A 27,410-nucleotide genomic window follows, 5' to 3' on the forward strand; every position below is an offset into this window, starting at 1 on the left:
GGTTTGAGGAGAGGCATGAACGAATACTGTACCGGTTTCCTCCCACAGTCCGAACGACGTGCTGGTTAGCACTGGCCGTGCTAAATTCTCCCTCAGTGTACCCGAACAGGCACCGGAGTGTGGCGACTGGGGGATTTTCACAGTAACTTCATTGCAGTGTTAATGTAAGCCTACTTGTGACAATAAATAAACTTTATTCGAGAGTAAGTTGTAATGATCTGGAATGCAGCGTCTGAAATGCAGCAACTTTCTAAAGGGAATTGGATTAGGGGGAGATTATGCAGGGTTATGGGGTAAGAGTGTGTGCGTGTGATTATCTGAATCACTCTTTCAAAGAACAGGCAGCAGATGGAGTAAATAACCACCTCCTCTGTGGTTAAGGGCCTATGATCAAGACAGCACTTTGCAGGTTTCTGTCAGTTGTACCCTCATTCAAGAGTGTCTCCCTCTCCTGAATGAAACTTTTCCAATCTAGCCCAACATCAGGTGCTCGAATATCTGGACAGTTAGTGGCACAAATCCTTGTGCTAGTGACCTGTGGTGCATTGTATTTTTCCGACCACGTGGTGTCTTACCTGGTATGGTCACCGGCAGTAACAGGAGGATGTTCCTGGTCTTGGCTTGCAGTAGAAGTTGGGCAAATGGGTTTGAACTGATTTTGAACTGAACCCATCTTCTGCTCTGAAGTCTTTGATGAATCAATGAGTTCTGCTGAGGACAAACCGAAGGACGTGAACACACTTTAACGTTAAAACTTCCATTCCCTTCATGGTTAAGATGATTTTAAAAACCTAACCCTGAGATAAAGGAGGCAGTTATTCTTCTCTGCGGCAGGAATACCTGTTACAAATCTGGGACCAGTGGCTCATTTTCCTTTGATGTGGAGATGCTGGCGTTGGACTGGGGTAGGCACAGTAAGTAGTCTCACAAAACCAGGTTTATACACAGGTTTATTTGGTAGCACGAGCTTTCGGAGCGCCGCTCCTTCGCCAGGTGAAACAGCGACGCTCTGAAAGCTCGTGCTACCAAATAAACCTGTTGGACTTTAACCTAAGTTTTCTTTTACAGCCTTGGATGTTTCTTTGCCTGATCCTCTACATCCCCTTATCTCCAGTATTCACAGCAGAGTTGAGGCACTTCCCTCCATGGGCGAGAGGGTGGGTGGGAAGGGAGGGAGCTGCCCACTGTTCCAGCATCAGCCTGGGAGAAGGTCACCTGCCACCGTTAACATTTTAGCCACAGGAACAGAATCTGTCTCCGATCTGGGCTTTGAATTTCAATCATTTTTATTCATTGCAGTTGGAAAAAAAATATTCCCAGGGGACAAAAAGGTCACTCAAATTTGGTTTCAATGTTCCATATTTTCAATCTGGTTTTCCAGAATTGTAATTACTTCATGAATATCGCTGTCGTTTCACATCACGTGTAGCTCAAAGCCTCGAGATTTAAAAGGCACCTGAGGGGCAACGTCTTCACGCAGAGGATGGTGCGTTTATGGAATGAGCTGCCAGAGAAAGAGCTTTAGATAGGTACAACAGCAACATTTAAAAAGCATTTGGATAAGTACATGGATGGGGAAGGATTAGAGGGATACGGGCCAAAAGCGGGCAATTGAGAATAGCTGGGAGGGCACCAGGTTGGCATGGGCCGCTGGGCCTGTTTCTGTTCTCTATGAATCTAATTAACTAAGGAATCGAGGACTACGAGGAAACGGCAGAGAAAAGGAGTTGAGACCAACACAGATCAGCCATGATTGTTTTGAATGGCAGGGCAGACAAGGCCCAGGTGGCCGCCTGCTGCTTCTATTACTTGTGGCGTCTGCATTCATTTCCAAATATATCAGTGTTATTTTAGTTTTAAAAATAAGTCTCATTATTTACACTCTAAATAAACACTTTGAACTAACTTTACAGCCATATAATGGAGATATTATGGGAGCCTTGCCCATTGGCACTGCACATTGGAAAACAAGGTGTTGTTACGTAGGATATCCCGACACTAACATTCCACACCGGAAACACATTCTGTAAAATGACGACTTTTCTATTTAAACTAACAACTTAAAATGATACGGGAGTTCTCCCCCAGTGCCCTCAACAATATTTACCCCACATCTACCATCACTTATAGAGATTGGCCATGATCACACTGCTGTTCCCAGGAGCTAGCTGTGTCTAAATCGGCTGCTGTGTTTCTCACAGCACAACAGTTCAGAATGACTGCAATGTCTGGAAAGTGTTTTAAAAGGTATGACATGATTTCTTTTTTCTTAACATGATAAATGAAAATGTATTTTGACACCCAGACATGGTTTTATGGTCGTAGGATAACAAATCATAGAATCCCTACAGTACAGAAAATGGCCATTCAGCCCATCGAGCCTGCACCGACAACAATCCCACCCAGGCCCAATCCCAGGGCAGAATGAGAGGGTTCCAATCTTAAACTGCTTATTTACCGGTGGCTGCAGGTTGTCCCTGACTGTTCTGCCGGTCCAGGTGCTGAATAGGTTCCCCAGTGGACTTGGTGCTTGTGCTCAGGCTCCTCTGTTGGTTATCTAGATAAAAGAAAAACTTTTATTAACTAACCAGTGTTCAATCATACACACACGTAACTCACCCACACGCACAAAAAAATAATCTTGATATTGGAACGACTTGCTATAGTGAAGAGGGTTTAATGTCCCCCTCACGTTCAATCCCAGTTAGTTATTTTGCAGAAATTACGATGGCGCCTAGGGGGAACATCTAATCGAAGTCTAAGTTAAGTTTGGCTTGCATTGCCTACATTACAACAGCAACTACGCTCTGGATCTCAATGACTGTAAAGCACCTTGGGACTTTGAAGTTGGGTAAGGCGCTATATAAATGCAAGTCTGGCTTTTTCCTGGATATCCCCTTGAGGGGGGATAAGGAATAAATCTGCAGACAGTGGCATTGAGACAACATTCCAAAGCACCTCTTGTCTAATGGGCATCCATTATTGGAGACAATGACCAGTTAGAATGCACTCAAGTCTCTCAGTTGCTGCTCTAAGTTAATAAAGGCTTTTTGTAAACTGCCGAAGACAACTTTTTATTTTCAAGATGTACCTATCCAATCAATCAGATACAGCAGTTTTGGGCGTGTATCCAATGAAGAATGTGTGTCCTTTCTGTGCACTTTTTACGTCGGGGAGCTCAGAGACAAAACAGGAGGAAATATTTCCTAATAAACTGCGTTCAGACATTGCTGGAACTCTGCCGTTCTGCAGCAGTACCTTGGACAGGTCACATTACTTCATGGGAAAAGGAAGAAGCGTTTAGACTTGAAACACCACAGCAAACAAGGCACGGACCAAGTGCTGGAAAATGAGATTAGAATAGATAGACGCTTGATGTATTTTTTCTATGTTCTATCAGGCGCTTGATGTATTTTTTCTATGTTCTATTAGGCGCACCATGTATTTTTTCTATGTTCTATTAGGTAAGCCTATATATAAGCCGAGGTAGGTAGGGACATGACCGGCACAACTTGTGGGCCGAAGGGCCTGTTTGTGCTGTATTTTTCCTATGTTCTATGGCTGGCGCAGACTCGATGGGCCTAAGGGCCTCTTTCCGTGCTGTAAAACTCTATGTTGCTGTATAAAGGGTCAGTTGCAGTTTAGTAACATTGTGGAATAGGCCTGTGGTTTTGTAACTGGGTCACTTCTAGTTTCCATCCTCTTAATCAAGGGGACAGTGAAGCAACATTAACAACTTACACTTGTACAACGAGACATATCGAACAAAATCTGTCACTTTGCCACGTTAGGGCACGTATCCAAAAGCTTGGTGGGAAAAGGGAGATTTTAATGGAGGCGTTCCAAAGCTTAAGGTTCAGGTTCTTAAAGTTACGACTGGCCGTCGTGGAGAGATCAGAACTGGTGATGCACAAGTGGCCAGAAATGGAATACAGGAAGATAGGGAATAGGAGCAGGAGTAGGCCACTCAGCCCATCGAGCCTGCTCCACCATTTAGCATAATCATGTCTGGTTTTGGGCTTCAACTCCATTTCCCACCCACTCCCCATATCCCATAATTCTCTGAGAGACCAAACTCTGCCTACCCCAGCCTTAAATATATTCAATGATGGAGCATCCATAGCCCCCTGGGGTAGCGAATTCCAAAGATCCACCACCTTATTAGTGAATAAATGTCCCCTTGTCTCAGTCCCAAATGATCTGCCCCTTATCCCGAGACTGTGCCCTGGCCTAGCGGGAACAATCTCTCTCAGCATTGACCCTATCAACGCCCTTCAGAATTTTATAAATTTCAACGAGATCGCTTCTCATTCTTCTAAACTCCAGACAATATAAGCCCTTAGAAGATACTACGCCTCTCATCATAGGGCAACCCTCTCATCCCAGGGATCAATCTGGTGAATCCTTGTTGCACTCGCCTTCAATACAGTAAACTCTTCCTGGCGGCACGGTAGCACAGTGGTTAGCACTGCTGCTTCACAGCTCCAGGGACCTGGGTTCGATTCCCGGCTTGGGTCACTGTCTGTGTGGAGTTTGCACATTCTCCCCGTGCCTGCGTGGGTTTCCTCCGGGTGCTCCGGTTTCCTCCCACAGTTCAAAGACGTGCGGGTTAGGTTGATTGGCCATGCTAAAATTACCCCTTAGTGTCCTGAGATGCGTAGGTTAGAGGGATTAGTGGATAAATATGTAGGGATATGGGGGTAGGGCCTGGGTGGGATTGTGGTCGGTGCAGACTCGAAGGGCCGAATGGCCTCTTTCTGTACTGTAGGGAATCTATTAATTATTAAAAAATGTGAAGATGAAAACTGCACACAGTATTCCAGATGTGATCTCACCAAAACCTTGCACAGCTGTAGTCAGAGCAGCGCAGAGATCTCAGGGAGTTGTAGGCCAGAGGAAATGGAAATTACAGGGATGGAGAATGGGGAGGGCAGGAGAGCAAGGACGAGAATTTATAAATCATGCTGTTGCTGGACAGACAACCAATGCAGGTCAATGATCATGGGGGGGGGGGGGTGGTGATTGGGGGAGGGGGGGGGGGGGAGGGGGAGGGGGGGGAGGGGGAGGGGGGGGAGGGGGGGGGAGGGGGGGGGGAGGGGGGGGAGGGGGGGGAGGGGGGGGAGGGGGGGGAGGGGGGGAGGGGGGGAGGGGGGGAGGGGGGGGGAGGGGGGGGGAGGGGGGGGAGGGGGGGGAGGGGGGGGAGGGGGGGGAGGGGGGGGAGGGGGGGGAGAGGGGGAGGGGGAGGGGGAGGGGGAGGGGGAGGGGGAGGGGGAGGGGGAGGTGGGGGGAGGTGGAGGGGGGTTTGAGAACAGGGATGGTGAGTGACAAAAACAAGGAGTGTTTTTTTTTTGAGGGGCCCAGCTAATAAAAAACGAAATAAAAAGCAGAAAGGAAGCTGTGAACACTGGGGTTGTGTCACGCAGGCTCTGAGACAAATGGCAGCTGGTCAGCCTCAAGCCATCTCAAAGTGACAATGCATCGTAGTTGGACAGAGGGTGGTTGTTTGGGAAGGCGTAGCTGTGGACATGTTTGCTGCTGAACACGTGTCCATTCCTGTGTTCCCATTAATCTAAGACTCACCATCGTGTGGAGAAGGAGGATGATGCTGGTAGTTACCGGAAGGTGGGTTATCAGCAGAGCTGGAAGGGGGTGCAGGAGGAGGCCACATTCTCATGACAGCTTCAGTCGCTTTACCTGAGAAAAACAAACATCAGTTATCTAAATAACCTCTTCCCACCACCAAAAATATTGTACACAGTTATCTACAGCCTCACTAAGCCACACAATGTAGTTATATTCTGGTTAACTCTTACTGAATATTTGACAGTGAGGGTTATGAGGTTAGCATGGTATCTTGGGGTAGCTCGAGGCACTGAATTAATTGAACCAGAATCGCTGTGTGGAAAAGCACAGGAACACACCTGTGGGTTCCTCACCTCAGTGAGCAAACAGTGTAACTGAGTGCGGCTGGGGATCACTCCCATTGGGAACAAAGGTACCCGACAGGGTGGATTGGGAATAGGAAGACCCAGATTATTCTGTTCTGCGGGTAAAACTTAACTTCTTCATGAGAAGCACCCAGAGTCGAGATTCCACCCTCAGTCCAGCACATTATAAATGCAGTGTCAACACCGCTGCTGTCACAAGTTGACAGCCACTGTAAATACTTCCTGCCGGCTGCCCTTTGGGTTTTAGATGGAGCCGCTACACTTTAGCTTCCTGATCCCGGGCAGGGTGCTATGGAGCTTGCTGCTGGGTAGCGTCTTGCTTGCTGCTGGGTAGCGTCTTGCTCGCTGCTGGGTAGCGTCTTGCTCGCTGCTGGGTAGCGTCTTGCTTGCTGCTGGGTAGCGTCTTGCTATGTGTAGGGGTAACTCTGCTCCATGTTGAAATCAGCCAATCTTTTGGCTCACGGGAGAGCCCTTGGCATCTCAGTGAGGTTGGGAGGAATCTCCTCTCCAAAATTTGTTGTCTGTAGCCACTTGGCAAAGTGAATAAAATAAATCTACACTAACAGGTTCTGATAAAAAGCCACAACAAGTTGTGCTCCCTCCTTCTGGATGCTGACTGACCTGTTGTGTATTTCCAGTAGCTTCTGTTTTGAATTCAGATCTACCCAGTGCCTCAGAATGTGGTGGAAAGGAGAAATTGAACAGGATCCACAACCCTTTTGGACAGAGTCAGATAACCTTCCGAGGTTTAAACCAGGAAACATCCTCGAACAATACTCAGAGTGCAACTCTCAGCCTGCCCTCCATTTTGTCCTGTTGGCTCCTACCTTCAGTAACAAGGATTAAGAGCTGGCTTCTGATCTAAACAGCACAGAACTGAAGCAGCTACAGGGAATGCTGGAATATAAATCAAAGAGTGGTGTCTGCAGAGACTGGTTAACATTTCCATCGTCTGCTCAGAGCTACCCACTCAAAACATTAACTCACCTTCTCTCCTCAAATGATGACGGACATGGCTAACTTCCAACAATTTATTTTTAAAGGATAATACAGCACAGGTGGAGGCCATTCCACCCATCAGATGATCCTGTGCTGACTCTGAGCTGTCCAATTAGTTTCACTGCCCCCTGCTCTCTTTCTCCAAATTGCTGCAATGGTTCCTTTGCAAAGACAGGTTTTATTCACTTCCCCCTTGGAAGTGATTCTTTATTTCCTCCCCAGGCAATACATTCCCAGTCACAACACTTTTTATTCAATTTCATTTTGATTTTACTTTCAGGATTGTGATAATAAATTATCCAAATCTCTATAACAGCCTGAAACCCACTCCCATTTTGTACTAAGAGATTACTGTGGAGTCTGTAATACTCTTGTATATGACGGGTTATTACTCTCATTCTTCCCCCCTCCTTGCAGCTACACGAGCAGAGATATTTCTTACTGGATGTTCCCTCTGTGGGTCCATGAAGCGATGACTTGGGAGGCCAGCTTGCCAGTAGCTTCTCTCCATCAGTTTTGTTGTCTTTGCTCTCCTGATTCCTGCTGTATACATTTTGGTCTTGTACTGAAATCACTGCGTAATATGTAAAAAGAATTGAAGAAAATGATCACATAACATTTACAGTCTGCAAGTTTTCACTGAAACCTCACTCTTTTCTGCTGTTGCACATCAACTGGGCAGCCTGACAAATGATGGAGTAGTAACCCGGGGGTCTCCCTGCAACCCGGCGGGGTCTACCCACAACCCGGCGGGGTCTACCCACAACCCGGCGGGGTCTACCCACAACCCGGCGGGGTCTCCAAGGGTCTCCCTGTAGCCCGGCAGGGATCTTCCTCTAATTTGCTGGTTAGCTGGGCGGGGAAACTCACTGCGCGGTAAAGAGTCACAAGCATCACGCTTTTCAGTTGTACAGCTGACAAGGATGAAGTCTCTACTCATCAGTGAATCATAGAAACCCCACGGTACAGAAAGAGGCCATTCGGCCCATCGAGTCTGCACCGACCACAATCCCACCCAGGCCCTACCCCCATATCCCTACATATTTTACCCACTAATCCCTCTAATCTACGCATCCCAGGACACTAAGGGGCAATTTTAGCATGGCCAATCAACCTAACCCGCACATCTTTGGACTGTGGGAGGAAACCGGAGCACCCGGAGGAAACCCACACCGGGTTTCCTCCGGGTGTCCCGAATGGGCGGCACGGTGGCACAGTGGTTAGCATTGCTGCCTCACAGTGCCAGGGACCCGGATTCAATTCCGGCCTCGGGTCACTGTCTGTGCAGAGTTTGCACATTCTCCCCGTGTCTGTGTGGGTTTCCTCCGGGTGCTCCGGTTTCCTCCCACAGTCCCGCAGCGGGTTAGGTGGATCGGACATACTAAATTGCCCCTTAGTGTCAGGAGGATGAGCAAGGGTAAATACAGGGGTTGCGGTAATAGGGCCTGGGTGGGATTGTGGTCAGTGCGGTCGATGGGCTGAATGGCCTCCTTCTGCACTGTCGGGATTCTATGAATATGCTCTGGGTAAAACTAAAGCAGCTCGTGTTGCCGAAACATGGTGTGGCTGAGCAAGTAACTAAGTCACATTCAATGCTTCTGCTGTGTTTAATTCCAGATCTCAGAGGCTATGGACACCCAGCAATTAGGAACAAGGTGCTGTCACCCAGTCATCCCCCCTCCCTCCAGTAAGGGGACAATACCCCAAGAGCTGGAATCACAAATCTCCTAGCAACGGCTGCAGGATGGTAGAACATTTAGTGAGCTAATTTCAACCCCCTGAAGATTCATTAGTGGATTGAGTGTTGTTGGCTGCGACAGCCACCCTTCACTGGTGTAGAACCAGTTCCTGACAGTGATTTTATTTATTTTTTATTCATTTGTGGGACATGGGTGTCGCTGGCTGGCCAGCATTTGTTGTCCATCCCTAGTTGCCCTTGAGAAGGTGGCGGTGAGCTGCGTTCTTGAATCGCTGCCGTCCACGCTCTTTGTTGAGACTTTGCAACGATTGTTACAACCGATCAGAGGGCAGTTGCGAGTCGACCACATTGCTGTGGCTCTGGAGTCACATGTGGGCCAGACCGGGTAAGGACGGCAGATTTCCTTCCCTAAAGGACATTAGTGAACCAGATGGGTTTTAGCGCTAGTCTAACTGCTCTCCTCAGAGTTTCATTCATTTCCCATCAGTACCACAATATACTTGCAAAATCTGAAGATTTCCTGAAACAATAGCAAGTTTAGATCACAGTGTTAATGTAAGAAAACATTCCAAGGCACTCTACCTGGGCTTAATCAATAAAATAGACACCCAGCCAAAGGTTCTGGACTTGATCCAGGGCTAGTTGTCTTTTGTTTTGTTTTGTTTTATAGTCTATGCAAGTTGTTTAGACTGTATAAAACTGATTAAATTACTACCACATTATTATAATTTTATTTATTAGTGTCACAAGTGGGCTTACATTCACACTCCAATGAAGTTACTGTGAAAATACCCCTAGTTGCTACACTCCGGCGCCTGTTCGGGTACACTGAGGGAGAATTTAGCACGGGCAATGCACCCTAACCAGCACGTCTTTTGGAGTGTGGGAGAAAACTGGAGCACCCAGGAGGAAACCCACGCAGACACGGGGAAAACATGCGAACTCTACACAGACAGTGAGCCCCAAGCAGTACTAATCAGTGTGTCACCATGCTGCTTTCAAACTCGATATACAAGGAGGGGGGGAATTTCCCGTCCCACCCGACACGGGAATCGTAGCGGGCGGACGGCGGACCATGCAAAGGTCCATTGACTTTGGGCGGGGTTTTCTGGTTTTGGGGTGAGTGTGGTTGGAAAATCCCACCCATAGACTCTATATTCACTTGCAGCATTTAACAGGCACTGTGATCATCAGACAGAAAACAGCACGACTATCTGAGGTCTGCCCTTGTCCAGTACCTGGGAGCCGTGGTGGCTCTGGTCTCATCTCCAAAGCCTTGGGAACTTCCCACTTTTCTTCAACTTCCGGCAATTCTCCCACACCCTGCATCTTCAAAAACTTCTTCAGTGCGCCTGCATCCTGGGAAAGGGAAGAGATTTAAAAATCAAGGCAAAGCATCACAAGTGTCGGGTGTCCAAAGAGCAACTGAGTCTCAGAGGGAGCGTGCCGGGGATTCGGATACAATCACTGTTATCCAGTTCACAGCAACAATTGGTTTACACCTGCATTAGGTTGTGCTGTGGCCAACCTATTCCGTACTGGGTCAGATCAGCCTTCACTGGCCACACATTCCTGCAGGACTTCCACTCTTTATTTATTTAGCCAGTAGGAAGTCCCTAAGCCAAGCAGTTAGTTCCGGTCCTGCTGTGTTGAGTGCGGATAGGCCTCCGCTGAGTCTGGGGATTGGACACTCTTCTATGAGGTGTTGCAGAGTTTTCTCTCTCCCACAGGCACATAGGGGGCTGGCACTAATGCCTCACCTCTGGAGGTTGGCCAAACAGGGACCACTCCTGAACCTGTTGAGGATGGACCACTCTTTCCTGGAAGGTTGAAACCAGGAAGCTGCTGGATTGGCTTTTGAGACCAGGCACTTGTTTGGAGCAATGGATCAGCGTTCATGCTGAGCCCCTCTGCCAGTACCCAGGCTTCCCTGGGGAAGTTAGTGATCCCACCAGCAGACTAAATTCCAAAGGCAGCTTCGTGAGAAGAATTCACACAGGAAATCTTAGTCAAAGTCCCAAAGCTGAACGGATCTCCACCTACTGAAGCTGATGAGCATCACCCACCAGAATGGCCCTGAAGAGAAGAGAAATATTCCTGACAAAGAATCATTGACCTCAAACCTCAACTCTGTTTCTCCCTCCTCAGACACTGCCTGATCTCCTCGGACACTGCCTGATCTCCTCAGACACTGCCTGATCTCCTCAGACACTGCCTGATCTCCTCAGACACTGCCTGATCTCCTCAGACACTGCCTGATCTCCTCAGACACTGCCTGATCTCCTCAGACACTGCCTGATCTCCTCAGACACTGCCTGATCTCCTCAGACACTGCCTGATCTCCTCAGACACTGCCTGATCTCCTCAGACACTGCCTGATCTCCTCAGACACTGCCTGATCTCCTCAGACACTGCCTGATCTCCTCAGACACTGCCTGATCTCCTCAGACACTGCCTGATCTCCTCAGACACTGCCTGATCTCCTCAGACACTGCCTGATCTCCTCAGACACTGCCTGATCTCCTCAGACACTGCCTGATCTCCTCAGACACTGCCTGATCTCCTCAGACACTGCCTGATCTCCTCAGACACTGCCTGATCTCCTCAGACACTGCCTGATCTCCTCAGACACTGCCTGATCTCCTCAGACACTGCCTGATCTCCTCAGACACTGCCTGATCTCCTCAGACACTGCCTGATCTCCTCAGACACTGCCTGATCTCCTCAGACACTGCCTGATCTCCTCAGACACTGCCTGATCTCCTCAGACACTGCCTGATCTCCTCAGACACTGCCTGATCTCCTCAGACACTGCCTGATCTCCTCAGACACTGCCTGATCTCCTCAGACACTGCCTGATCTCCTCAGACACTGCCTGATCTCCTCAGACACTGCCTGATCTCCTCAGACACTGCCTGATCTCCTCAGACACTGCCTGATCTCCTCAGACACTGCCTGATCTCCTCAGACACTGCCTGATCTCCTCAGACACTGCCTGATCTCCTCAGACACTGCCTGATCTCCTCAGACACTGCCTGATCTCCTCAGACACTGCCTGATCTCCTCAGACACTGCCTGATCTCCTCAGACACTGCCTGATCTCCTCAGACACTGCCTGATCTCCTCAGACACTGCCTGATCTCCTCAGACACTGCCTGATGTGCTGAGTATTTTCCAGTCCAACTATGATGATTACCTGAGGAAGGAGCAGTGCTCTGAAAGCTCGTGCAACCAAATAAACCTGTTGGACCTTAACCTGGTGTTGAGACCAGGTTAAAGTCTGGTCTCGCGGTGGCACAGTGGTTAGCACTGCTGCCTCATAGCGCCAGGGACCTGGGACCCAGGTTTGATTCTGGCATGGGTCAGTCTGTGTGGAATCTGCACGTTCTCTCTGTGTGTCTGCATGGGTTTCCTTCCACACTCCAAGGATGTGCAGGTTAGGCGGATTGGCCATGATAAATTGTCCCTTAGTGTCAGGGAGATTAGCAGGGTAAATATGCGGGGTTGCAAGGATAGAGCCTGGGTGGGATTGTGGACGCTGCAGACTTGATGTGCCAAACGGCCTCCTTCTGCACTGTAGGGATTCTATATCCTCACCAAGGAAATCATAATGATCATTTGCAAAAGATTTCTCTCTCCAGCTTTCAAGGGAGTGGGCTGAAATGCATAGAAATGAAGTTTTGTTTTAAATAATTAGCTGAACTCCATGTTACACACTCAGAGTGAAGCCTTTTGGATTGTAGTTCTATAACTCCTATTTAAAACCATGCAGGAGTTAAACCGAATGCCCAGCCTTCGGACACCCGGTTCCAACCTGGAACCCTCAGTAACATTGGGAGAGATCACAGCTTTAACAACACTAAACACCACCAAACGCTGCATCAGATCAGCATTTCTCGATTGGTTCTTAAGGTTATTCCACACACCGTGTGAACACAGAAATAAATACCTCAAGGTAAGAGATGAGACTCTGTAGGAAGCGTTCTAGTTCCTTTTCCAGGTCTTTATCCCCAGCACTAAACAGCTTTACTAATTCCCTGGAAAGACAAAAGAATTAAAAGTGACACTTAAGGAAAAATGAGTAATGTTTTACACCTCACAAATTAGAGCCGAGGTCAGGAATTTGAGGTGCCATATCTGTCAGCCGTTCCATCACTCTCCTGCAAACTGGCAAACTCCGTCTGTTCATGCAAAGGGGGAACTCCCACTCCAAGGGGAGACGGATATATCAGTGCAACACTGAGGGAGCGCTCCACCGTTGCAGCTGCTATCTTTCAGATGGGACATTAACCCAAAATCCCGTGTGCCCCCACCGCCTCAGAGTGAACATAAAGACCCCATTGGCCACTAGTTTGAAGAGTTTGTCCCAGTGTCCTAGCTAAAATTTATCCCTCAAATAACATTACCAAAACACAGATTATCTGCTCATTATCGTTATTATTGTTTGTGGGAGCTTGCTGTGCACAAATTGGTTGCTGCATTTCTTGTATTACAGGAGTGACTATATTTAAACAATACTTCATTGGCTGTGAAACACTTTGAAACTTCCTCAGGGTATAAAAGGCACCATAAAAATGCAAGACTTTCTTTTACTCTACATCTAATGAACGAATGGTTCAAATTGTTTCAAGTAAAATTACAACCCTTGAATCCAGAGAATAATTGAGAAAATTACAACCATGGAACGATCCAATGTTTACCTGCAGATATCTGTGCGTGAAGTGATGTGATCCTTCTGGATATAGAAATCCTTCTCATCTTTTAAGTGACAAACTATGTCCTCGCTCTCAAACACAGGGGGTGTATTGGGTAAAGTTAGTTCATAGTGGAGATACAACTTGCCAACCTGGGGAGGCAGAAAAACATTGAAAAAAAGCCATAAGCGTCAGTCTGGATTCTCAACTACTCCTCCTCCTCCAGCTCATCTCACAACCAGTCAGGGTAATACAGGAACTGGAGTAGGCCATTCAACCCGTCGACCTTGTTCTGCCACTCAACTGGATGATGGCTCTCCATCCGTGGGACACTCTCATTAACTCTGTCTCCAAATGCCCCCCCCCCAATCTTGGAGCCTAAAACCAGGTGTTGATCTCTGCATTTTCAGTACTCAGTGCCAGTGTTGAGGGTATCACGTGGTTAAATATAAAGCTTCCCCAAGAAAGAACCAACATTTTCTGTGATGTGTGCAAACATATTTATAATTTTACTACACACGAGGAAGTTCTCCGATGTGTCTCAGCCTGGATTGAACCTGCCTCGACCACACTCCCAGGAAGAGCATCCCAGACCCAACCATGCGCTGTGTGAAAACTTGCGCTTCACATCACATTTATTTCTTTTATAAATCACTTTAAATCTGTGCCCTCTCATTCTTGATCCTTTTATGAGCAAGAAAAGTTTCTCCCCATCAACTCTGTCCAGCTCCCTCATGATTTTGAACATCTCTATCAAACCTCATCTTAAGCTTCTTCTCTCCAAGGAGAACAGTCCCAAGCTCTCCAATCTATCCTCATAACTGAAGTTTCTCATCCCTGGAACCATTCTTGTAAACCTCTTCTGCACTCTCTCCAATGCGTTCACGTCCTTCCTACTGTTTGGCCCAGAACGATATTCCAGCTGAGGTACCACTAGTGTCTGTACAAGTTCAGCATAACCTCCTTGCTTTTGTATTCTGTGCTCCTATTAATAAAACCCAGGATACTATGTGCTTTATTTACTGCTCTCTCCACCTGTCCTGCCACCCTCCATGATCTATGTACATTTACACCCAGCTCCCTCTGCTCCTGCATTCCTTTAAGAATTTTACCCCTTATTTGATATGGTTTCTGAATGGGTGATTTATTTTCTTCCTCCCTAACCTAGAGCCAAGAGCAGTGCCCCTAACATTGCTCAATGTATTAACTAACCTAGTACAGGCCAGGGGTCAAATCTGGGATTGGCTGAATAAACCCCTGCAGGGAAGTAATACACATCTAGACAGCAAGGTCACCACTCCTCAAAGGATACCGCCTCTCTAATGCTCTCCAGATGCACTTTGACAGAGGTCCAGAAGGTAGCAAACCCTGATAAATACCTGTATGAAAAGCTTAGCAAATCTTTAACCTCATTTGTAACTGGGTGATTGGAGTGTTCCTCCCCATTCCCCAAGTCATTTTCACTTAACACTAACATGTGATGGAAGCCAAAACTCTTTGCTTACATCCCAGCCTCACAGCTTCTTACTGCTGCTTTTCTCAATGGATTTTCTCAAATGTATTTACTCGTTGCTCTGCTCTAATAGTGAGGCATTCAGAATGAATTACAATCTACTGCCATCTAGCGACAACCTTTGGTCATGTGTAGTCTTTTAGCCAGCTGCAGGCTCCTTTGACACAATCTTGCTGTGGTTAAACCTCTTCCAACATAATTACTGAGACAGTTTTTCCACGGGGATGTAAGGGGAGAAAGGATCCGCATGCTTTGAAACTCAGTAATGCTATGAAGCTTAGTAGCAAAGCTGCAGCATTTAAAGCGAGCTAGAATGGTCTCCTTCTGCACTATAGGGTTTCTATGATTCTAGGGACAGTAAAAGGTCTCCTTAATGCACCTTGACTCCTATTTCTGAAGGGCATTCTCGACTGCTCCATATAAATCATGAGGGGCAGAATCCAGTTGATGTGATGGCTTAGCATTATCTCCAAGGGGGATAGGGCCTGGGTGGGATTGTGGTCGGTGCCGACTCGATGGGCCGAATGGCCTCCTTCTGCACTGTAGGGATTCTGATTCTATGATCTCAAAATTAGGCTGAAACTGCTAAAACACAACCCGTGATGTTAATTGACTTTGTGACTGTTTAAAAATGCTATATAAATGCAGGTTGTTGTTATTCAAGGTGCAAGAAGGAGTGAAGTTATCCAATCAGGATTGGAAATGACAGAATGACACCATCCAATCCTGTGCACCATCACTGTCATGATGTGGCGATGCCGGCGTTGGACTGGGGTAAACACAGTAAGAAGTCTCACAACACCAGGTTAAAGTCCAACAGGTTTATTTGGTAGCAAATACCATAAGCTTTCGGAGCGCTGCTCCTTCGTCAGATTTCCACTCCATCTGGTGTTAACCTGGTGTTGTGAGACTTCTTACTGTGTCCACCATCACTGTGCACAGAGCTCTCAGCTCATATTCCATTACAGTGTCAATGGGTTGGATTTGGCTGGGAGGTTATTACTCCCCGGAAACTGACCACCACTTCAGCGTGTTGGGTTTGCACAGAAATCCTGGAACTGTGGTCCGTTATTCAGGACGCTGACACAGACTGCTCTGTGACCTCCCCACTGTGCTGGCAATCACAGGAAATTCCAACATTCCCACTCCTACATCAACACTAGAAACCGCCAAGTTACCCCTGGTACAATTATGGGGGAACTTGGCATTGAACAACAATGTTCTCCCAGTGTCTGTGTGGGTTTCCTCCGGGTGCTCCAGTTTCCTCCCACAGTCCGAAAGATCTGCTGGTTAGGTGCATTGGCCATGCTAAATTCTCCCTCAGTGTACCCGAACAGGCAACAGTGCATGGCGACTAGGGGATTTTCACAGTAACCTCATTGCGGTGTTAATAAAAGCGTACATCTGACACTAATAAATAAACTTAAAAAAACTTAAACTTAGGGATTCTGTGTTATTAATAAAATTTGATGAACAGTAGAACTGATGCTGAAAAAATAATGTTGTAATTAGCATATATAAAGATTTTTTTTCAGAAGAAGGTTTGTCAGAATATTTTATCTGCTGCCTTTCTCCCGTGTGGATAAACCAATTTTTAATCTGCTCGAACAGAAACATTTTAGAAGTGATTTTATTTTCCTGTTTCTTTGTTTCCTGTCTGTATGTTTATGGAAATCCCTCAATGTGACTGCGGAGTTGGACAGTCTCCTCCACACTGGGAATGCCCAGTAAAGATGGTCACAACTGCAAGGTGAGGAGGGTGAAACTCTCACCAGACCTGGGCCAATGTGACAACAGGTGCCTTACGGAATTTGCTTCATTCCAAGGTTTCAAATGGTCTGTTTGTATCTAATGGGAAAATGAAACTTACCAAACAGCCATATAAGACAACCAGAATCTATCCAGAAAGGTATTTGCCAAAGGGTTCTTACTGTACATGCAGGTACAGCAGATAATAAAGAAAGCAAATGGAATGTTGGCATTTATAGCTAAAGGAATAGAATATAAAGGTGAGGAAGTATTGCTGCAATTATGCAAGACATTGATGAGGCCGCACCTGGAGTATTGTGCACAGTTTTGGTCTCTGTATTTGAGGAAAGATGTAGTGGTATTGGAGGCAGTTCAGAGGAGGTTCACTAGATTGATTCCAGAGATGAGGGGTTTGTCGTATGAAGAGAGATTGAACAGTTTAGGCCGATACTCTCTGGAATTTAGAAGAATGAGGGGAGGTCAAATTGAGGTATTCAAGATGATAAAAGGTATGGATAAAGTAGACGTGGAGTGGATGCTTCCTCCTGTGGGGAATTCTAGGACGAGAGGTCATAGGCCTTAGGATAAGGGGTAGCAAATTTAAAACAGAGTTGAAGAGAAACTACTTCTCCCAAAGGGTTGTGAATCTGTGGAATTCGCTACCCCAAAGTGCGGTGGGTGCTGGGACAGTGAGTAAATTTAAGGAGGAGTTGGAGAGATTTTTAATTGGTAATGGGTTGAAGGGTTATGGGAGAAGGCAGGAAAATGGGGACGAGGAGCATATCAGCCATGATCGAATGGCGGAGCAGACTCGATGGGCCAAATGGCCTAATTCTACTCCTATATCTTATGAACTTACTATATATTCACATTACTTAGATAAAGTCCAGCATTAGATGTGTGAATGATAATTAGGAGATAATTTACGAGTTTACAGCTTTGGATGTCTGAGAAAACATTTGAATTCACAATTGGGGTTCTGCAGATGCCTTCCTCGCGTCACTTCACCCTCCCCGCCAAATAACATCCCAACAAGAAGCAACTGTGATGAGAGAAAATCTTTTTAACGCAGACAGTGTTTTGGATCTGAAATGCATTGCCTGGAATGTGGTGAAGGCAGATTTGAGGCATTCAAGGCGGCATTACTAGATTACTTACGAGATTATATGAGAAATAGTGTGCAGGGGTATGGGGAAATCGCAGGGGAAATCGCAGGGGAATGGCACTAAATCATAATCCATAGAATCCCTACAGTGCAGGAGGCCGGCATTCAGCCCAATGAGTCTGCACTGACCCTCCGTAAGAGCATTTTCCCCAGGCCCACTCCCCCATCCTGTCCCTAAAACCCCGCAAATTTAGTTTGGGCAACCTCTAATAGAGGTGTATAAGATTATGAAGGGGATAGATAGGGTGAACGGTGGGAAGCTTTTTCCCAGATCAGAAGTGACGTTCACGAGGGGTCACGGGCTCAAGGTGAGAGGGGCCAAGTATAACTCCGATATCAGAGGGATGTTTTTTTACACAGAGGGTGGTGGGGGCCTGGAATGCGCTGCCAAGTAGGGTGGTGGAGGCAGGCACGCTGACATCGTTTAAGACTTACCTGGATAGTCACATGAGCAGCCTGGGAATGGAGGGATACAAACGATTGGTCCAGTTGGACCAAGGAGCGGCACAGGCTTGGAGGGCCGAAGGGCCTGTTTCCTGTGCTGTACTGTTCTTTGTAATCCACCTAACCCGCACATCTTTGGACTGTGGGAGGAAACCGGAGCACCCGGAGGAAACTCACGCAGACACGGGGAGAACCTGCAAACTCCACACAGACAGTGACCCGAGGCTAGAGTCAAACCCGGGTTCCTGGCACGGTGCGGCAGCAGTGCTAACCACTGTGGCACCACGCCACCTTCAAAGAGCTGGTTCAGACATGATGGGCTGAATGGCCTCCTTCTGCACCATAACAATTCTGCGATTTGATGATGATTTGAGATGTTTCATTTCCAATTATTTAACATTAGCAGCATCAGTTCCCATCTCTAGAACAAAACTACTACGTGGACAAGGAGGCATTGAGGGTTAAACCACGATGCAGATAGAAACAGCCAGATTTACAACACTAGGATTGTTCTGGAAAGATGGATTCATTTTCTGGGAATAATTTCCATCAATGACTATAGCAGAAAAAGCAACAATGACAGAGGAATGCAAGTGCTAGCTTGACTCAGTTGTTGGTACTTTCACCTCAATCAGTAGGTGTGGGTTTGGCTCCCACGTCAAGACTTCATCACATACCTAGACTGGCACTTTGCACGGTAGCACAGTGGTTAGCACTGCTGCTTCACAGCTCCAGGGACCAGGGTTCGATTCCCGGCTTGGGTCACTGTCTGTGTGGAGTTTGCACATTCTCCTCGTGTCTGCGTGGGTTTCCTCCGGGTGCTCCGGTTTCCTCCCACAGTCCAAAGATGTGCGGGTTAGGTTGATTGGCCATTTTTAAAATTGCCCCTTAGTGTCCTGAGATGCGTAGGTTAGAGGGGTTAGCGGGTAAAGATGTGGGGGTAGGGCCTGGGTGGGACTGTGGTCGGTGCAGACTCGATGGGCCGAGTGGCCTCCTTCTGCACTGTAGGGATTCTATGATGATTTCTATGGTTAGAGATGTCACTCTTTGAAGAGATGTTAGACTAAAATTTCCAAGGGCCTATCAAAGCAGATGCAAAATATCCTATGGCACAATTCAAAGCGCAGGGAATTCTCCTGGTGTCTGGGCCATCAGCACCCTTTAAAGAAACAGGTGACTAACTCTGCAAAGTGGGCGCGGTTTGTGTCTAAATGAGAATGGTGAAAAGGGAACTCTCACGCCACATTAAAACATTACAGGTCGGGTTCATTGTATGTAGTTTTAATAAACAGAATATTTACCTGTATAAAGGTCATTGATTTAAGGCTCACTGCAATGCCATTTTCCTGTAGTTCTTCATAAACATGACTGAAGTCATCGCGGTGAAAGAACCATCTCTGGATAAATGGAGCCAGCAAATGGATAAAGTTTTGGACTTGTGGACAGCGTCTGTAATCCTCGGTCTGAGCTTCCACCGTGATGCAATTAGAGAGTCGCTCCACCCCACAGATGTCAAAAAACAAGTTACGATCTTCCTCATTAAATTGTAATTCTAATGAAAGAGATGGTTACTGATTACATACAGGAACTCCAAATACTTTCATTGAATTCAAATGTCACCATCTGCTGTGGCAGGATTTGAACCTGAAACCCCAGAGCATTATCCTGGGTCTCTGGGTTAGATTACAAGATGTGGAGATGCCGGCGTTGGACTGGGGTGGGCACAGTAAGAAGTCTCACAACACCAGGTTAAAGTCCAACAGGTTTATTTGGTAGCAAATACCATAAGCTTTCGGAGCGCTGCTCCAAAAGCTTATGGTATTTGCTACCAAATAAACCTGTTGGACTTTAACCTGGTGTTGTGAGACTTCTTACTTAGATTACAAGTCCAGTGACACTACCTCGACACCACTGCCTCCCCAATGTTTTATTTAACATGCACTCAGACCCACTGTCGAAGCTGAAGATTGAATAGGCAACTGGAAGTGATACAATAGCTTCATTATAGCCCCCACACTAACTGAGGAACTTGCACTAAGGCGTGGAGACTTCAACAATCGCCTTAACAACTTAACAGGACAAGAGCCGAGAGCATTTAACACTGCTGGCCGCCCCAGGAGCGATTTTCAGCCTTGTTCCAGGAACCAATCTTCCATTTTTACCATTGTTCCTATCGGAAAAATAGGCTCCGACTTAAGACGCTTCACCTTACAACGTGGTTTTTAGGAGCCAGCAAGTCCGAGCTGCCTGTATAATAATTAGACCCGCTGAGCACTGAACCAATCATAGTGCAACACCACGGACCCAGAAAACTCAATGTTCAATTAAGGTGTTTCTCAGCTCCTGTCTTTGTCCAGAAGCAGGTCTCTTCCAATTTCCTTTACCGCCCAAGACTATTCTATCAAACTCTGTTTGGAGTTTCCCCGCAGTTTAAAATGATTCCCAACACTACTGCTGATTAGTCTTGTTAACACTTGTGCAGGTCCCAGACACTGAAGGGGAAATGCCGACCACCTTATAGAAGCAATGGGAAGAATTTTACAGCCCCTCCCTCCAGCGTTTGGAATGACTCGGAGCATTTCACAGACCCACCCCTGCCGCAACGGGGCTATTTTGCCCAATATATGTATTGAAAGAGAGTAGGTGGGTGGCGAAGGACTTTTCAGACAATGCTGCAGGCGTTATTATTCCCTATCGATGTGGAGAAATTCCTACTTGTATTGCTAGGCACTTTTGGACCCAGATTCCCCACAGCAACCTCCCCACCCCCAATTTCTAAACATCTTGGTGTAAAGCACAGTTCTTGTCATACGTGGCTGTGTGCCCCACCACATCCATTGGGTCACTTCCAGTGAACAGACCCCAGGGGCCTTGGCACTATTTCTGTTCTCAAAGATCAACCAGAGAAACCTCACAAATGTCAGCAGCAAAGACAGAAATACAACGGTGAAGTAAGAAGGCGGTCAGAGTTACCTTGCTTGTTCTTGGCCTTTGTTTTGGAAAAAGTCCTCTCTGCAGCAGGTAGATTGAGCAAGCACAGGGAGTGTGCTTTAAAAATCCGCTCCAGGTGCTTGTTGTCTGGGATGACAGGGTTGTTGGCCATGGACACCCAGCGATTATCTTTGGCTGGAAACACTCGCTCATCCTTTACCATTCCTATTGACACAGACAAGAAGAAGTTACCAGAAGGGGTCTTAATGATACTCAAATTGACACTAGAGTAAGGATAAAATAATCAAGGTTTGGTGGGACAACATTTAGTTCTCTAATATCCAATGGAATGGTGGAATATATCTGCTCTCCCTCCAGTTCATGCTCATCGCATAACACAGGAACAAAAGTGGAAAAAAGTTAGCAGCAGCCAGAGAGAGAGAAGCAGAGTTAATGTTTTATACAATCCTCACCTTTAAGTGTTGAGCAATAGCCAGGTTTTGGCTCCCACGAGTCATCATAATCATTATATTTCTTGCATTTCTCAGCTGTGGGGACAAAAAATTCAGTTATTGATTTTGGTGATAATGGGTAGCTGGTTCTTTACCTGCATGCCTGCTTTACATTCAATCCCCCTTTTTACTATTGTGTAGTCAACATCCTATGGTCTTTCCATTGTAAACTTGAAGTCATCCAGCAGCCTGCAATCCATGTCCAAACTTGCATCAAGTCCATTCACCATCAACATGTTCACACATGTACTTGCTCACCTACATTGGCACCCCGATAGCAACACCTCCATTTTCAAATTTTCACCCGTGTTTCCAAATTCCTGTCAGTCCTCATCCCTCCCTATCACTGTATCTCCTCTAGCTCCACAGCCCACACCCTTCCCTATCAGTATCATCTCCTCTAGCTCCACGGCACTCAGAGGTATTTGTGCTTCTCTAATTCTGACCTCGAACATCATCAACTCTATTTTAATTGTTGACAACTGTTCATTCTGACACCAAGGTCCCAAAGTTCTGAAATTCCTTCCTTAAATTTACTCCCTTGCCACCTTCCCCGTCTCCTTTAAGACACTCCCAAAACCTCTCTCTTTGACCAAGCTTTAGGTCATCTGCCCATATATCTCCTTGCATGGTTTAGTCTAAAATCTTGTTTGATAATTGCTCTTGTGAAACATCTAGGGATGCTTTACTAAAGGTGTTCTTGAAACACAAGTTGTAACTAGAAGTTGTTTTGTTGAAAAAGAGTAACCAAGTGGAGGGGAGGAAGTAACTTAGGTAAAGATTATGCAATGCCACCTAGCTGTTTCAGCAAAATGAAGCTTCATGTTAATGGTCTCCCCTCTATTTTGGTTTAACTTTTTGCTGTAGAGATACTTAACTGTGGGCCCTGTTCTCAGCTGGCTTAGTCCAACCTAGAAGGATTTGATCCCCTTTCAATTTGATTTGGGAGGGGCTTGAGGATAACTACTGTGTTGTGGCACAGTGGTTAGCACTGCTGCCTCTCAGCGCCAGGGACCCAGGTTCAATTCCGGCCTAGGGTGACTGTCTGTATGGAGGCTGCACATTCTCCCCATGTCTGTGTGGGTTTCCTCCGGGGTGCTCCTGTTTCATCCCACATTCCAAAGTTGAGAGTTAGAGTGAATTGGCCATGCTAAGTTGCCCCTTAGTGTCAGGGGGATTGGCAGGGCAAATCTGTTAGGTTACGGGAATAGGGCAGGGGATGGGCCTGGGTGGGATTGTGGTCTGTGCAGGCACAATGGACCGAATGGCCTCCTTCTGCACTGTAGAGATTCTATGAGCTCTTGTACAAGAGTGTAGGGATTCAGGCTACCCTGCAAAAGGTCAGATTTATCTTGGAATGCAATACAATGCCAGGCAAAATACAGATTATGTCATGATCACAAATATTATTTTTATAAATGGCTGGGTGGATGTTTCTATGTGAGAAAAACCAGCTTAAAGTAAACTTGAGATTCCACAAAACCACTTACCTAGAACTGCATAAATCACAGACACATCCTGTAGGATTTCACTGCTGGGAAACGAGACCTTACTGCACATCAGCACGAGCAGATTTACATAGTGCTTCATGGAGGGTATTTTCTCAATATTCTTCAGAGTCTGTCATTGAAATAAATACATTCAATTCCAAACATAGGTTCTTGACGGCGATTAACTTCACAACAGGTAAAGTACCAAACTCACAGGAGAAACACAAAACTGGGCAACATTTCTCCGTGCTGCTGCTGAGAGTCCAGTGGCAGAGCTCTGGGGTGGGAATAATGACCACGTACACGGTGACTGGAGGAATTATTCTTTTTAATGAATCAACAACTGCAGATCGTAACCGCTGCTCCCTTTTTCTCAGACGGTAGGTCTAAGTGATAGTTCTGCCGCTGCCATTTACACCTCGTCAAGACCCAACTTTCATTTCTTTTCTCCTCCTGTTAACATTCCTTTTGCCTTCATCCATTTTATCAATTAAAGTATACCTGCCTTCCATCTTATTACTTTCACACCCCTATCTCTGTACTTAAAAACTGTTAAATTTTAAGCTTTCACAGTTGTGAAATATTAATCTCTGGATCTTCCCTAACCTGCTGCACTTTTCCAGTATTTACTGCTTTAATTTCAGACTCCAGTAATTTCTATTTATATTATTTTGCATTGTAATTAAGGGCAGCAATAGCAGGGCTCTGTTTAGTGCTGATTCCTAGTTGCCACGAGCAGCAATGGACTGTTAGTTGTATAAACTCAGAGTGTGAAGCCTCTTCCCTGCAGGATAAGTGGCTTTTTAATGACCAGTTTACCAGTTCAATTACCAGTTAGGGTGATTGAACTGGGCCAGTTCACAAAATATAATTTCATGCGAGTGGAATTTGATCCAATGGTTTCTAATCTAGTTTCAGGTTGCCGCTCCTAATCCCCAATCCTTCCACTTTAACCATCAATCCCAAACCAGATTCCTCTCCCAAGTGCCCAGGCTCCTGGTTCCGATCCTCCTAACTCCCACTCTGACTGCCAACAGCCAACACTCACTCCCAGTCCCCCCACCTCCACCATCTACACTCCATTCACCCCAGAGCCTGTGGCTCATGTCCCCCCCCCCCCCCCCCCCCGCCCCTTACACAGTTTTACCCGACCTGAAAAGTGCTTTGTTGTGATACTAAATGTAAAATAATTTGATATGATGCTCTTGTGCTCAAAACAGACATTTCTAACCTTCATGGGGAATGTGATGCTGTCTGTCCTGTCGATCATGTGTGGTAATCTCTACCTTTCTCAGGTAATGAGACCTCCATATTTGGGGGCACGGTGGCACAGTGGTTAGCGCTGCTGCCTCACAGCGCCAGGGACCTGAGTTCAATTCCGGCCTCAGGTCATTGTCTGTGTGGAGTTCGCACGCTCTCCCCGTGTCTGCGTGGGTTTCCTCTGGATGCTCCGGTTTCCTCCCACAGTTCAAAGATGTGGGGGTTAGGTGAATTGGCCATGCTAAATTGCCCCGTAGTGTCTCAAGATGTGTAAGTTAGGAGGAATTATCAGGGTAAATACGTGGGGTTACAAAGATAGTGCCTGGGTGAGATGCTCTGTCAGAGAGTTGGTATAGACCCAATGGGCTGAATGGCCTCTTTCTGCACTGTATAGATTCTATGATTCGACACCACCCTAACCCCACTTTAATCCATGCACTGTGGAAGGGCTGTTGTGTCACACCTGATCCAATAGTAAGGGGCCTAGAGCCAACATTAGAACAAGGATTGTTCTAAGCCCCCCACGCCCACACATTCTATATCGACTGCACATCCTAACTTCGAGGCCATTGAACTTACAACAAAGGCAGAGGTGAACACAGATTGTGACAACTGGTTTTAGATATACCTTCAGAAACAGTTCTTTCATATCATCCCACTGAGCATAGAAAGGAGCAAGCAGGTGAGGTTCCTGGAAAGATCCATTTGTGTCCTGAATTAGAGATTTATATCGCTGGAACATTCTAGTTGGATCGCTCCAGCACACATCCTTCTGATAGTAGAATTTTCCAGTACAGATCAATTCATTGCTTCAAAAGAAAATTGAACATTTATTTCAAATTGTCCAAAGCTTTACATCACTAAAAGTACAAACTTTCGCACATTACTTTCTTGCCCTTTAAAGCTAGCTGCTTCCCACAAAATAGGCCCTTGGGTAAGTGCCCTCAAAACAAATCATCGGGTCAATGGAACCACCTTCCACAAGCCCAAGATGTCTTCAACAGCTTTGCAGCCAATGACGAACTGATGTAATGTTAAAAATGCAGCAGACAAAACATGCACAAATTCCCACACAAAAGAGATAATTATCAGTTAATCATCTTTTATTGATTACCTTTGAGAGATTGGCCAGGACACAGAGGACAGCCTCCCAACACTTCCCCCAAATATGCCATAGGATCTTTTACAACCACTGGAGAGTTGATGGGGCTTTAGTTTAAAATCTGATCTGAAAGACGGTTCCCTCAGTAATGTACCAGAGTGTCAGCACACACTCTGTGCTTGAGAGTCTGGAGGAGACTCAAGCCAACAATTTTCCAACTCTCTCAGACATTGTCGCAGGAGACCCCTTCTAAAGAAAGTGCACGAGATGTGAGTGACCTACCTACTAATTTGCTGCCAAACCCTCAATAGCCCCAGGGATCCTGTTATCACCTCTCCCTCGCCATCTGGGAGAATTCGAACGCAAGCTGGAAATGTAAACATGCCCCCCCCCCCCCCCCCCCCCCCCCCCCCCCCCCGTCCTTGCACACTCCCCCAAAACATCCCCAGGAATGGAGCATGCTGCACTGATCATCAGGGGAGTTTCCGACTGAAGACACGTGGTTGGAGCAAGGCACTCATATTCATAGTAAAACATGTTCTCAGAAATACAACGCGAGGGAAAAGGCAGCAAGAGTTAGGAGGAGGAAAGTTCAAACACCCTGTGAACCCATTAGCAAGGAAAACCCAAAAAGGAACAGTGAATGAGATGTGCAAATCAAAGGCAAAAGCAGAAGCTCCATGTGGACAAAAAGCTCCATCAGCATACTGACATTCCTTCAGCTTTCCTACCCCGCTGCCATGTGAAAACTGAGAGGGTTGCAGATACCTGGTCGGTACGAACACGGCTGGAAAACGCTCAAAGAACTCCTTCAGCTGACCCTGATTGCAGTTCATTGCCAAGTACGTATAGACCCTGTGTATGTGGTCTGCGTACGTCCGAAATTCTGCACCTTCCAAATCACCAGATTCACTTGGAGGTGTCTTCACACACCACGATTTGAAGTGGTTGATCATCGTTTCCACGGATATGGAGGTCTTAATACCTGAGAATAGTAGAGATTACCAACAGGATCCACACGACAGACAGCCTCACATCCCCATGAAGGTTAGAAATGTCTGCTCTGAGCAGAAGAGCAACCAGATTTCTACACAAGCACTAAAATAAAAAATAAACACTGCGGATGCTGGAAATCAGAAATAAAAACAGAGAATGCTGGAATGGCTCTGTAGGTCTGGCAGCGTGTGTGGAGAGAAACAGAGTTAACGTTTTCAGCCCAATGTGACTCTTAAGGAGAACGTTAACTCTGTTTCTCTCTCCACAGACGCTACCGGACTTGCTGAGTTTTTCCAACATATTTTGTTTTTATTTTATTCCACACAAGTGCGCTTTCCCACAAGAACACTGAACAACCAATTGACAACTAGATCCTTGGCTGACTTTCTACCCAAGATCAGAAAGGTGTTTCTCCACCCAAGGTCACCTGACCTAACGCCAGTCAGGACTTGTGCCTGGCAGCTTCTTGCCTCGGTGGATCAGTTACATACGAATCAATCAGAAGAACACAACCACAACCCCTTTCAAATGTTCTGAGGGAACAGAGAGAGATTTTCTATTTGCACTTACCAGTGAAAGCAGCAAAAGTGCTCTTCTCAAGAAGATCACAACTGACGTAGCTGACACGGTCAGCTAATAGCGCCAATAAATCCTTTGATCTCAGGTACACCTCAGTAGGGCGCAGGTAGGCTATGCAGAATCCATGACCATCCAAAGCTGGACTATCAGCAGGCAACCATGATAAAGTTGTAAGATAAATTGCGAATGAAGAACTAATATCATTCTTTAGCACTTTGTCCTGGCTGTCGAAGACTTTAGCTGTGCAATACTGAGACAATCTACACCTGGAACAAAGAAGAAAGATAAGCTGCTTAGAGTATTGAAAATGTTTCATTGTTCAAGCTAGC

At 46.4% G+C, this 27,410-nt stretch overlaps 1 protein-coding gene across 1 annotated transcript in view; it reads right to left on the minus strand.

Moving 5' to 3' along the window:
- LOC144502066 (uncharacterized) overlaps positions 1–27,410 on the minus strand; it is a 112,461-nt gene that overhangs the window by 2,756 nt on the left and 82,295 nt on the right. Inside the window, exons 34-47 of the mRNA XM_078226073.1 lie at positions 27,073–27,347; positions 26,275–26,491; positions 25,033–25,213; positions 23,145–23,274; positions 21,616–21,690; positions 21,185–21,367; positions 19,513–19,763; positions 13,347–13,492; positions 12,596–12,683; positions 9,885–10,005; positions 7,390–7,521; positions 5,581–5,694; positions 2,459–2,557; positions 576–711 (exon numbers count right to left, since the gene is read on the minus strand). Of these exons, the coding sequence (XP_078082199.1) occupies positions 576–711; positions 2,459–2,557; positions 5,581–5,694; positions 7,390–7,521; positions 9,885–10,005; positions 12,596–12,683; positions 13,347–13,492; positions 19,513–19,763; positions 21,185–21,367; positions 21,616–21,690; positions 23,145–23,274; positions 25,033–25,213; positions 26,275–26,491; positions 27,073–27,347 (2,148 nt within the window). The remainder of the gene's footprint in view (positions 1–575; positions 712–2,458; positions 2,558–5,580; positions 5,695–7,389; positions 7,522–9,884; positions 10,006–12,595; positions 12,684–13,346; positions 13,493–19,512; positions 19,764–21,184; positions 21,368–21,615; positions 21,691–23,144; positions 23,275–25,032; positions 25,214–26,274; positions 26,492–27,072; positions 27,348–27,410) is intronic.

The sequence above is a fragment of the Mustelus asterias genome, chromosome 12 (assembly GCF_964213995.1).
Source record: "Mustelus asterias chromosome 12, sMusAst1.hap1.1, whole genome shotgun sequence".
Classification (NCBI taxonomy): Eukaryota; Metazoa; Chordata; class Chondrichthyes; order Carcharhiniformes; family Triakidae; genus Mustelus; species Mustelus asterias.